Source organism: Gracilinanus agilis, chromosome 1 (genome assembly GCF_016433145.1).
Source record: "Gracilinanus agilis isolate LMUSP501 chromosome 1, AgileGrace, whole genome shotgun sequence".
In the NCBI taxonomy this organism is placed as follows: domain Eukaryota; kingdom Metazoa; phylum Chordata; class Mammalia; order Didelphimorphia; family Didelphidae; genus Gracilinanus; species Gracilinanus agilis.
Window position 1 is genome coordinate 252,518,629 of NC_058130.1, and position 13,992 is coordinate 252,532,620.

The 13,992-nt window shown below is 36.4% G+C and overlaps 1 protein-coding gene across 1 annotated transcript in view; it reads right to left on the bottom strand.

The window, feature by feature from the left end:
* Positions 1–13,992, bottom strand: part of FRMPD1 (FERM and PDZ domain containing 1) — an 86,735-nt gene that overhangs the window by 44,637 nt on the left and 28,106 nt on the right. The window contains exons 2-4 of the mRNA XM_044660930.1: positions 8,053–8,210; positions 4,791–4,893; positions 2,652–2,697 (exon numbers count right to left, since the gene is read on the bottom strand). Coding sequence (XP_044516865.1) covers positions 2,652–2,697; positions 4,791–4,893; positions 8,053–8,210 — 307 coding nt within the window. The remainder of the gene's footprint in view (positions 1–2,651; positions 2,698–4,790; positions 4,894–8,052; positions 8,211–13,992) is intronic.

Consider the following 13,992-nt stretch of genomic DNA (forward strand, 5'->3'; position numbering starts at 1 on the left):
CTTCCTTCCTTCCTTCCTTCCTTCCTTCCTTCCTTCCTTCCTTCCTTCCTTCCTTCCTTCCTTCCTTCCTCTCTCCCTTACCTTCCATCTTAGAATCAATACTACATATCAGTTCCAAAGCAGAAGAGTGGTAAGGACTAGGCAATGGGGGTTAAGAGACTTACCTAGGGTCACACTAGGAAGTGTCTGAGTTCAGATTTGAACCCAGAACCTCCCATCTCTAGCTCTGGCTAACACTATAGTTTCTAAAGGATGAAAAAACAGTGGTGGGCACAAGTAATCTGTAATACCTTACAAACAAGGAATCATGCAGCAGAAGGGAGTTCCCCAGGCAACTCTAAATCACAGAGGAAGTTTCTGATCTACATCAGTGGAGAGAGTTACCATACAGGGAGTTCCCAATGCCAATGGAATCACAGGTCCATTTTAAAAGAGAATGTTAACATTATTTAGTCATGGATTCTAATGGATAAAAGCGGAATATAATCCTAGGAGCATTATCAAAATCACAATTAAAGGAAGATGCTGAAATGTCAGAATTTAAAGCTATTTTTAGAGGCAGCTAGGTGATGTAGTGAATAGAATGTTGACTTAAGAGTCAGGAAGAGCTAAGTTCAAGTTTTCCTCAGATACTTACTAGCTCTGTGACTCTGGACCAAGTCATCTGGCCTCTCTTAGCCTGTTTTCTCATCTAGAAAATGGGGCTAATAATAGCACCATACTCTATAGCAGGGGTTGGCAACCTTTTTGGCCATGAGAGCCATAAACGCCACATTTTTTAAAATGTAATTTCGTGAGAGCCGTACAGTGCTCACAGTGCGCGCTCCTGTAACAGTGCCTGAAAAAAAATGGACTTTATGGCTCCTGCAGAAAGAGCCATATCTGGCCCTCAAAAGAGCCAGATATGGCTTGAGAGCCATATGTTGCCGACCCCTGCTCTATAGGGTTATGGAGAGGATCTATGCAAACCTTAAAATGTTATGTTTATATATATATATATGTATGTATTTATATATATGTTAGCTATTATATTTTCTATTTTACTAGATACTTAGGAATTTACAGTCTCTGTTTTTCTCAGCACTTTTTTTCATCTTTTGTTTCCTAAAATCTTTGTTTCTTATTGATTCTTGCTTCTAAGAAGGAAGGTAAGGGTTTTAAAAAATAATTGACAACTCAATTAATAGTCAGGTTTCAAAGAAGAACAATTTATTTGACTAAATAAAAGATGTCATGTATGTAGCTATATATTTTAAATTAATAGACAGTATTTTTTTAGACCCTTACCTTCTGTCTTAGTATCAATTTTAAGAGAGAAGAGCAGTAAGAGCTAGGCAATTGGGATTAACACCTTGCAAACAAGGAATCATGCAGGAGAAGGCAACTCTTTAAATTACATAGGAGTTGCTGATCTGCCCAGGGCCACACAGCTAGGAAGTTTCTTATCTGAAGCCACATTTGAACCCAGGGACCTGCTGTCTTCAGGCCTGATGCTCTAGCCACTGTGCTACCTAGCTTCGTCTGTAGTATTTTTTTTTAAGTTATACAGGCAGACATTATGATCAGAGGAAAAGAATTTCTATTCTTAAATTAAGTGACTAGGACCTTTAAAGAACTTGTCAAACCTTAAAAAAAAAAACCCAAAACACCAATCCCACTGAATCTGGCCACAGACACTTACTAGCTGTGCAACCCTGGGGAAGTCACTTCACCCTATTTGCCTCAGTTTCTTCATCTATAAAAATGAGTTGGAGGAGGAAATGGCAAACCACTTCAATATCTGCCAAGAAAACCCCCAATGGGGTCATGTAGAACAGATAATAACAGACAGAACTCAAGTGACTGAATCCAAGAATAACCCTATATTTTATGCTCTGCCTTTCACGAACTTCAAAGCATGCCATAAATATTATTTATAACGAAATCCACTAAATACAAAACGAAAGTTTGAAGTCACTGCCCCACTCTCCCAAGAATTTTAATACCTTACCATAAGCCCAGAACATACAAAAAAGCAGGTTAAAAAGTGGTATTTAAATCATAGAGAAAACAAAGATCCCATATTTCCCCATTCTTTTCAATAAAAGTAGGAATATAGAGTGATGCCATGTTCAAAATTTAATTCCAATCTACTCCTCTGCTTTTTTCCACACTTTTCACCCATGACTTCTTTTGTCAAAGCTCACTTTCCTTTCCCCTACATGAGATGGCAAGAGAACAGAAGACCAAAGGGAAATGGGGCTCTCTCCTTGCAAGACAAAATATGTCTTCAGAAATGCTGTGAGGTATGGGGTGCTACTTTCCAGGCCAATTTGTGCTTACTGCTGCCTTATGTCCTGCTAGCTATTTACATGGTGCTCTAATACCTGCCCCCGTTTTCTCATTGTAAGACTTTAGGGGAGGGATCATGCTTCATTTTTCTCCAGATCTCTCCCAATACCAAGCTCATCTACAAACCAATAGTTCTCAAATAAATTTGTTGACTGAATACCAGACTGATCTTACAAAAAGCAATTAATTTTCAAACGGCATCATTCACCATCTGTGATTTCCTTTCCCTTCCATTCTCAGGTCATTTTTCATTCAGTGGGTATTAAAGGTTTCTAGATATTCAAGTCTCATTCCCAAAAAAACATGATAAAGAAATTTACCGAAGTACATCGAGTAACGGTAATGGAAAGAGAATCTTCTGTTTCCCTGAAAAAGAGATAAATTTTAGTCATTTCACGGTGGAGGTGGACAGGAATAACATCTTTGGCCAGAAGACTGAAATTATACATATATATGTAATTACAAAGAAACCTCCCTCCCTCCCTCTCTCTCTCTCTCTCTCTCTCTCTCTCTCTCTCTCTCTCTCTCCTTATTTATGAAAAAAATTTTATTTTGATTCTTAGCTTCTTCTGTCTTATAATCAATACTAAGTATCAGTTCTAAGGCAGAAGAATGATAATGGACAGACAACTGAGGTTAAGTGACTTTCCTGGGGTCACACAACTAGGAAGTATCTGAGGCCATATTTGAACCCATGCTCTCCCATCTCCAGACTTGAGCTCTCTATCCACCATGTTAGCTAGCTATCTCCATTTAGTATAATCTTCATGCAGACAAGTATTTTTCAAAGTGTGGTCTAAGGACCCTTGAGGATTCTCAAGACCCTTTCTGAGCATCTGTGATTATTATAAAATATATTACAATATATATAATAAAATTATTATAATAATACTATAAACATTATAATTTCTAACCTCGTAAATATCCATAGATAAAACAAAGGCTCTTCCAGGTTTGCAATAAATTTTAAGAGTGAAAAAAGAGGTCCTGAGACCAGAAAGTTAGAGAACTGCTGATGCAAACATTCCTCTTTTTTTTCCCCCTCCTAAGGAGGAGGATTATGGCATCAGGAAATCTCTTTTTCTCTTTCCTTAGAAGACTTCTTTCAGAACTGAAGTAAATCTCCAAGGCTAGTACTACCATGGGAATCTCTCTTGTCTGGTTAATAGGTTAGTGTCAGTGTGATTTACACCAGAAATTGGCAAACACTGCAAATAAGATCTTAAATTATCACTCTGATGATTGTGTAGGACTAAGAAAGTGATGGAGAGGGGGCACTAGGAAGCACAGTAACTGAACAACAGGTCATGAGGGTTCAAATCTGACCTTAGACACTTCCTAGCTATGTGACCCTGGAAAAGTCACTTAACCCAATTGCCTAGCCCTTGCTGCTCTTCTGATACTAAGATAGAAGAAAAGGTTTAAAAAAGTGATGGAGAAAATGTTAATAATGCAAATTAAACTTTAAAATGGAATATGTATTTGAGTTTATGTTTCGGGATTTTGGTTTTATAAGACTACTCACTTACAAAAATGAACAATATGGAAATATATTTTGCATGATAATACATGTATAACTCAGATTGAATCTCCTGCCAGCACTGGGATGGGGAAGGGAAGGAAGGGAGAGAAATAAGTTCAATTATATAACTTAGGAAAACTTATGTGGAAATTTGTTATTACATGTAATTGGTAAATACATTATACATATATATATATATAAAATCTAAAAAAAAGGGATATATGTTTACCTTTTTTTTGAGAGATAATTTATTAAACATTTTACCAGCACATCTCTGACTTGATGACAAAAGTCAGTTTTTATATCTCTTTTATTAAGTGCCAACTGTATACTGGAAATATGAAGATAAAAAAATAAATAGTCCTAAATTTAAAAAGTTTGTATTCTAATGCGATACTCCTGTTTCTTCCTTCCTTCCTTCCTTCCTTCCTTCCTTCCTTCCTTCCTTCCTTTCTTTCTTAACCCTTATCTTCCATATTGGAGTCAATACTGTGTATTGACAGAAGAAGAATGACAGAAGGCAGAAAAATGGTAAGGGTTAGTCAATGGGGGTCAAGTGACTTGCCCACGGTCACACAGCTGGGAAGTGTCTGAGGCCAAATTTGAACCCAGGACCTCCCAATCTCTAGCTCTGGCTCTCAATCCATCCACTGAGTAACCCAGCTGCCCCCCCTTCTTTTTCTTAAATGATAAGACTTAAGAAAAGTTTTAGCAAGTTAGGCAGAAAAGTCAATTTCTCTAGGAATTATTAATCTTACTAAACTAAGCTTATGAAAATAAACTTGTTTTTGTTTTAACAAAAGAAAAAATGTAATGTATTTCTTGCACAGCATTCTTGATTGAACCAACATTTATTTCTTTTAATAATCTGTATCTGTATCTATATATACTCCCATATCTATATATCTTTGTTAATATGAAACATACAATTTTGTACCTTAAAATATCAAGTGCTTGTTCATAGGAAAGGTCTTCCACAGACTGATTATTCATTCGGAGGATCTGATCACCTGGCAGAAGTTTCCCATCAGCCGTGCTTCCTATTAGACATAAAATTAGTAACTGCAATGCTTCATAAATGCTTCTTGGGACCCAACTTTCATGATGCTGTATTTGAACTGGTACTAATTACTAAGGTTCAGGACTAGATGCTAAGACCTCCTTCTAATTCAGTCCTGAGTTTATGTGGGTTTCAATTTTCTTGTTTGTGAAATGAGGAATACAGAAAATGTTATGGCCAATTAGGGAGTTTCTTTAGCTTGACTATATATATATGGATATATCCCTTCCCCACTGTTATCATGAATTGACATAAGAAATCAAATGAGAATTTTTTTTAGAGTTTTACAAAAGCTACAGACAATGTGTAAAGGCCAGCAAACAACACAAATAAAGTTTAGAAACTCAGAAATGCAGAAAATATGTGTATGGTATTGTATGATTTTATTGTATCTTATGTATATTATTGTATCTATTTTATCATTTAGTACCATAAATATATAATTTCTTTTTAAAAGTTAAAATAATTTTAAAAAATTTATTAAAAGAATACAAAAGTTGGCAGAGCATGCACAAAAGCTAGAAATGTTAACATTGTTCTACATATAGTCTATGACTAAATACTTAATACAAACTTTATAATAAGATACTGTAATGTAAATATCCCATAAAAGAAAAAGAAAAAATTCAGACTTCTCTGGTATGAAGGGAGGGCCCCCCAAAATTTACTAGATTTTCCAGATCACAGTGTAAAGATTGGGGGCGGGCACCATATCCCTCATCCCCAACCCCCTAACCCCAGACCCCCTAACTTCTGTGATGTGGGAAGGGATACCTGAATGTTACAAAGGCTATGTTTTGATTTTTCAATGTGAGGGAAGAAAGGAGGAGAAAGAGAAGGCATATTTTGGTTAATTAAAAAATTAAATTTAAAAATTTAAATGGTTATCCAAAATGTCTACATTCATGTCAAATAGGAAAAAAATAACAAGTAAATTTTTTGTGTTTTTGGAGGGAGAAGCATAATGAATATGGTGCAGATTCAGAAATTTCTGTCCTGCTTTGTATGTGAAATGTTTCTTATTTGGTGCTATTCAGAATAAAAATAAATTATAAATTTCCCTCCCTTTTTTTACCTCCCCAAATACGAAAAACTGCTCCTGCTATTCATCAACTTGTAATATGAATTTCTAGATCAGGGATTCTTAACCTGGGACTATGGACAAAATTCAGCTGGTCTATAAAATTGGGCAGGAAAAAAAATTACATCTTTGTTTTCACTAACTTCTAAGTGAAATGTAACATTTCTTTCAATGACTTCAAACCATTCTTTTCAGAAGAGATCCACAGTTTTTAGCAGAATGTCAAAGGGGTCCACAATACAAAAAAAGGCTAAGAACTCTTGCTATAAGCAGATGGCCCACGTATTTGCATTATAAGTACCCCCGAATCCTGGCCAAGTTCTCTTTTTGATTCTGCGTCAAATGGCAAAATAAATATAAAATGGCAAAATAAATATAAAAATCATTATTCCTTATTACTGGTCCACTAGAAAATATTATCAGGCCTGCGTGTGTGGGTACATGATTATGTGTAAGGATACTGCAAGGCACAAAGAAACTTTTGGTGAATCCAAATACTTTCATTAAGTCAAGATAACTAATACCAAGCTTTAAAAGGGAAGGGTCCCAGAGGCCAAGCATATATTTTATGGACAAAGAGAGTAAGAAAGCAGAAGGATGGGTCTTGAATAATAATAACTGGCATGAGGTTTACAAAGTATTTTACATACATTATCTTATTTGGGCCTTGTAACACCTTGGTGACAGAAGGTATGAAATTTATTCTCATTTTACAGATGAGGAAGAAACTGAGGCTTAGGAACAGTAAATGATTTTCCTATGCTGACCTAGAGCTAGTAAGGATGGGATGTATGGTTTGAAATCTGATCTTTCTGATTCCAAGTCCAGCATTCTATTATTATTAATAATAATTCCATAATAAGTATTATAATTATGACATAGCACATAATATTATATAATGAGATTAATTATATAGTATACAACATTTTATGATATAATTTATTCTATATTAAGAAGTAGTGAAATCAATTAATTATTAATATAATTAATAATAATTAAATCACAAAGGTTCTCAAAGAGTCACAGGATCCCTTCTCTACTAATGCTATAAGAGCACAAAAGGAAGTGCACAAAAGAGAAGAGAAAAAAATCAATATAAGGTCAGTTAGGCAAGTTCTTTATTTCAGGGAGTAGTACTAATAATACATGCAAGAGAGAGAATAGGACCTACCAGTATTCCTGAAGTTCCTCAATCCATCAAAAAGCATTTATTTAGCCCTTACCAGGCACCTTGCTAAGCACTGAAGAATGGGAAGAAAGGTAGCTAGGTGGCATAACAGATCACTCACTGGGGTTGGAATTTGGAAGATTCTGAGTTCAGATTATTCACTTACTGGATCTGTGAGCCTGTACAAGTCACTTAACCTCTTGACTTAGTTTTCTCAACTGTAAAAATAGGAATAATAACAGTCCCTAATCTCTCTTAGCCTTAGTTACCCTTGTTTGTAAAATGGATATGATAAAATCAATGATCTTAGAAGGCCAGGATTAAATGAAGAATTAGATTTAGTTTCCAATTAATTTTAAATTTGCCTTTCCACAAGCCCTTATTAAGTATGAGTTTTATCACATTATGATCTGAAAAAATAGTATTTATTATTTCTGCTTTCCTACATTTGTTTGCGATATTTCTATACCTTAGCACATAGTCAATCTTTGCAAATGTACTATGTACTGCTGAGAAGAAGGCATATTCCTTTCTATCCCTATTCATTTTTCTCTGGATATCTATTAGCTCTAATTTTTCTAACATTCTATTTACTTCCCTTACTTCTTTCTTGTCTATTTTTTGGTTTGATTTATCTAGTTCTGATACAGGTATTAAATGAGATAATATTTGAAAAAGACTTTTCAAACCTTATAAATGTGAGTTCTTATTATCATTTAAAACAGTAATACTGTAAATTTTTAAAAACCATACTGAGTTATTATTACTTAAAATAATAACAACACTCTAAGTGTGGTCCTTCTTTAAAAATAGTCCCTGCCATCCAAGAGCTGACATTATGAGAGACTGTGTATAAATAAGTTGCTACATGATCTATTCAAAAATCCTACCTGTGATAACGGAGGAGATACTCAGGGGAAGGCTCTGTGAAATGTGAAATCCATAGTCCCCCAGAAACACATCTCTGTCTATCTTCAGTGTGTGCTTGGCAGAGGTCAGCGTTTGGGTAAGGCCCCCCGAGGAGTTATCTGGTAAGGAAATCCTACGCCTGGAAGAGAGAACAAGAAAAGGCGTCCACTCAATAATGTAAGTTATTATATAAAGCTTTAGTGAGGGGAAATCTAAACCCAAGATGAACACAAGGCAATTAATTGGCTGGGGTCCTGGATTTCTGTTGTTCAGTCGTTTAGGTATGACCCACTCTTCGTGGTCCCATCTGGGGTTTTCTCGGCAGAGATTCTGGGGTGGTTTTCCATTTCCTTCTCAGTTGACATTTGAGGAAACTGAGGCAAGTAGGGTGAAGTGACTTGCCCACTGAGAAGTATTTTGAGGCCATTTGAACTCAGGTCTTCCTTATTCTATCCCCTGAGCCATATGGCTGCCCTTTAATAGATGTACTGTGCAAGTTTATAAACTGGCCTCCTTGTTGTTCCTTGACTTGGTTCCATTTCCTAATAATGCCAGGCATTTTTACTAATTGTCACCCACGTCTGGAGTTCTCTCTGTCCTCATCCGCACTGCCTAGCTTTTTTTTGGCTTCCATCAGTTTCACCGAATGTCCAACCTTCTGCAAGGTCTGTCCTGGTCCTTCTTAAACTTAGTGCCTTCCTTTAGAGAGTGACCCCAATTTATCCTGTTTCTATCTTGTGTGAACAAAATTGTTTTCTCATCTCCTCTATTAGTGGTAGCTGCACATCATGGGTACTTGCTAGTCTCTTGGTGTACTCTTGGGAAGCTCTTTCTGGGGGCAGTCAGGTTGCAAATGGATTGAGTGGACACCTGGAATCAGGAGGACCTAGATATATGCCCTGGGCAAGTCACTTAATCCCAATTGCCTAGCTCTTGTCACTCTTCTGTCTTAAGAGTTGATACTAAACAGAAGATAAGGGTTTTGTAAAAGAAAGAAAGAAAGAAAGAAAGAAAGAAAGAAAGAAAGAAAGAAAGAAAGAAAGAAAGAAAGAAAGAAAGAAAGAGAAATCTGTTTCTCCATATGAGATTCCCAAAGTCCTGCTCATGCTACCCTGGCCTCTCCTTGCATCATTCCCAAGGAAACTGTCCAGTCTAGGAAATGGTCCATGCTCTAAAATTAATCCTTCTCTGCCCTTCTTAAGTCCCTAAATTCCCTTTTTCTCAATACTCTGAGAACACTCAGATTCTTGTTCACAGGTCAGACTTTGTACTTCTTCATTTCATCCCACCTATCACAAATTTACTGCAATTTGAAAATTTTCTGAAAAAAAAAAATTTCAGAAATGATATTTCTTGGCTCCATGTTTCCAGCTGCTAAAACAACCCTATTTACAGCCCTCCTATCTTATCAAGAGCTTTTCCAGGATCTCATATCTCCTAACAGTCAAAACTTTCATGACTTCCCTATTGCCAATTCAATTAAATGTTATGTAGGGTTTTTTTTAGGTGTCCATTTATTAGGTGTCCATTGTCTCACATGCCTGACAGATAAACATATTTTTTAATATTTAATTTATATATTATATTTAGCAAGGTCTTTATTTTCATGGAGTAGTAGTTTGTTGAATTGTTGGATTTTTATTTTTTATTTGGCAATCAAACAAGATCCTCCATGTTCTGGCTCCTCAACTATCTTTTCCAGCTTTCTTTTTTTCTTTCCTTTTTTTTTTTAAACCTTTAACTTCTGTCTTGGAATCAAAGGCAGAAGAGTGGTAAGGGATAGGCAATTGATTAAATAACTTGTCCACATAGCTAGGAAATGTCTGAGGCCAGATTTGAACCCAGGTCCTTCTGTCTCTAGGCTTGACTCTATCTACTGAGCCACCTAGCTACCCCTTCCAGCTTTATTTTCTTTAAATATACATATAATTTCCTCCCTGTCCTTGCCACTTCCCTAGCTTCTAGGGGAAAAAAAGGAAAACAAGATCCTTTATTTTCTACTCCTCCCTGACACATACTTTGAGTAGTTCCAAATTGGACTTTTTGGGTATTCCAGGAACATACTTTCCTACTGTGATTTATCACCACTATAGTTTTACTCAGGTTGTTTTTTCTACTTGGAAAGCCTCCTCTTCACCCTTCACTTTTCCAAAACCTACATAACATTTCTATCTCATATGTCACTTTATTCATGAAACTTTAAAAAAAATTCTCCTGCTCAAACAGCTATGATCTTTTCTCCCTTTGTATTTGTACATAGTCTGCTTTGTAAAATGATTTTGTATACTTATCACATTCCTTTCTACTATACTATAAACCAGGGTTGTCTATATGGTTCCTTTTAATTTTTATCTATTTTTAACATTCATTTAAAATTCTTTTTAGTTTCAAATTCCCACACCTATTGAGAAGAAAAGAAATATGACATTGGTCATACACATACAATGTCCATTTTTCAATCTCCAGGCACTCATCATAAGTGTTTTGCATACCAATGGCTCTTAATACATATTTATTGTTCTTGTTATTAATGTCTACAGAAGGCATCCTCAACCCAGTGATTCCTTTGGAGCCAGGGCACTCAGAAACAGATACTAAATAGCTTTTTTTTTTTTTTTAAACCCTTGTATTTCGGTGTATTGTCTCATAGGTGGAAAATTGGTAAGGGTGGGCAATGGGGGTTCAAGTGACTTGCCCAGGGTCACACAGCTGGGAAGTGGCTGAGGCCGGGTTTGAACCTAGGACCTCCTGTCTCTAGGCCTGACTCTCACTCCACTGAGCTACCCAGCTGCCCCCAGATACTAAATAGATCACCAGAGCTAAGTTTCTTCTCTGTAGGTAGAATTAGAACAAAAGCATGGGTTCTATGGCAGAGGATATCATAGGGTTCAGTGAGGGAGATCAGTGGGGATTTTAGGGATTTTTGGGCACCAGAAAGGCAGGAGAGAGAGTCTTATCTACTGGGGAAAAGAATAAGCTATTAGGGCAGTGATGGTTTTGTGTGAACCTTTTGAAGATCAAGTGCACCAATGGCAATCCTTATGCCACATGTGAGCCCCACTGCCTTTACCCCAGACAGGGGAGGGAGGAAGTGTTCCCACTGGGCTCCTGGGTGATGAGAGAAATGTCCTCGGGCACGGTGGAGAAGGGGAGAGGAGCAGCCCCTCTCCAGCATGTGTGCCATAGGTTCGCCAACACAGTATCAGGTGGTAGGCTGGCCCTTCAGTATGAAAGTAAAGCGGGAGGTAAGGGCTTAGCAAGACATCTAATGATAACTTCTCATTTTCCTTACTTTCCTCTCAGTCTCTCTCTTGCCAATTTCTTATTTCTTCCCTCTTGTTTTTTCCCCCCTCCCCAACTCCTCTTTTCTCCGTCAACATAGAACTGAAATTTCTCTATTTAAAATTTCAAACATATAATCTTAATAAAAATAGGCATGTAAAATTTTTATACTTCTCTCAAAAAAAAAGCCAAAACAAAAATTTAAGCTAGTTGTAACCTTCCTTTCAAATGAGTACAAGTCCTTGGTCAAAAACTTTAGACAATAAAGACAGGAATAGATCATAGGAGGCCTTGAAAGAATGAAATGTTTAGTGTTTTCCCTATAGATCAGGGTAAGGTATATTATAGTCAGATGTTTATCCCATACCAAAGCCTTCCTTGACCTGCACACCAGATACTTAGAAATTAGATAATGAATGTCTAACATATTATGAAGATGAGCCTTCTACCTAGCTGCCTTTGGGGATATCATGACCCTTCCCAGAATGTATAGGGACAGGTTTGCTTTAATTTTTGTTATTTCAACCCTTATTTTTTTTTTTCTTAGAATTGATACTAAATATTAGTTTCAGGGCAGAAGAGCACCAAGGGCTAAGCAATCGGGGTTAAGTGACTTGTCCAGGGTAGATCTGCTAGGAAATGTCTGAGGCCAGATTTGAATCCAGGATCTCCTGGCTTTCTATCTACTGAGCCATCTAGTATAAAGTTTGAAGAAGCTTCTAAACTTTAATGTCTCTTTTTACTAGAGAGTACCAAGCAGCAGTAGCAGATAAGAGAGTTAGCATCAGGAAGATATGGTTTTAAATCTCAGCTCTCACACTTCATACCTGTGTGATTGATGATGGAAAGACTTCACCAAGCTTCAAGAAATTCTCTGGGAACTGATCCAGAGAAAAATAAGCAGAACTGGGAGAACACTGGACACGATAATAGCATTACTGGATGATGACTATTTGTGAAAAGTTGGCTACTCTCAGTCATGTATAAATCTGGGACAATCCTGAAAGACTTAAGATGGGGAATGCTATCCACCTCCAGAGAAAGAACTGTTGGAAACGTCTTTCACATCAGTTTATTTTTGGTTTTATTTTGAGGTTTTGGTTATGTATGAGTGTGCTCTTAGAACCAATGTGGAAGTGTGTTTTGCATGACAATTTTAAAAAAGGGGAAAAAAGAATTCCCTGAGACTTTTTTATCCAATTTCACTTCCAGAAAGCAACAGTATGACAAGTTCTTGCTGGATACCACAATAATGAGACAAAGAGAAATGAGTGAGGTATACAGATAGAAAGCGTGGTTTTGGGGAAAATCAAAGGGATCTACTATTGTCCAAGAGAGCCCTGGGATAATGGAAATACCACAGGAAAAAAACTCTAGTCATCAACACATTTAGTAATCTTAGTCAAATGAATAAAAAAAAAAGAAAAAGGAACCAAACCAGCCAATGGCACTATTTTCTCTCCCACTAATTTGATCCATCAATACAGTCAAAAATCGTGAAACTAGATACACTAGATACACTCTTTGTGGATGGTATTTTGCTTTTATAGTAATGGCTTATTTATCTGATATTGTAATGAAGGAAAGGGAATGAGTATTTATTATTACCTACTGCATGCTGAGTAGCAGAATGCAGCACCCTACGTAAGTGAATGCCCAAATGAATTCATTTAACAAATATTCACTGAAGACCTATTTTGGGTAAGAAATTGTCCTGGACATATAGCTCTAGAGCAATGATTCCAAAAGTGGGCGCTACTGCCCCCTGGTGGGTGCTGCAGCGATCCAGGGGAGTGGTGATGGTCACAGGTGCATTTATCTTTCCTATTAATTGCTATTAAAATTATTAATTATTATTATCAAATAATAATAATTATTAAATATTATTAATTGCTGTTAAAATTAAAAAATTATTCCAGGGGGCTAAGTAATATTTTTTTCTGGAAAGGGGGTGGTAGGCCAAAAAAGTTTGGGAACCACTGCTCTAGAGGGAATCAAATGTGGAGATGAACTGAATTACCCTGGCTACTTCCAGGAAAAACTTGTATTTATCATTGAAAGAAATATTGCTTTGGAATAACACAGCAAACCCTGAGTGATTCACTGGATCCTGACTTTGTAAGAACCAAATGGTGAGGTGAATGGGGAGGTAGCTATGTCAAAGCATTTTTTTTTCACTAAAAAATTTTAAAGTCAAAAATATTGAAAAACAACAACTTTTAAAAAATCATTCACAATTAAAGTAGAAAAAGACAAAATTATTAAGGCAGCCATCCATGGAATGATATTATGTTTACAAAGGATGCAGAAGAGACATTTAAAATCACTGTTCAGATAAGATGGGCCACTACACCAAAAAAGAAGGAATACTAAATGGGCTTTAAAAAGGGGGTGATTCTGCCCTCTTTCTTCAATTTGGTATGTGGCAAATAAAATTGCTCTCCTTCCCTGGGCTTCTGGTGAGAAATTGTGAACCATCTGTAAATGAGGTTGGATCTCAAAGCCCAGGTTGTTTCTAGTGACATTCTTTTCTTGGACACAAGTGAGCAAAAAAAAAAAAAAAAAAAAAAAAGATCCCAATGGATATATTTTATCTCGGTGGCAATCTTTTTAGATTTAGTGAGGGGCTATCATTGGTT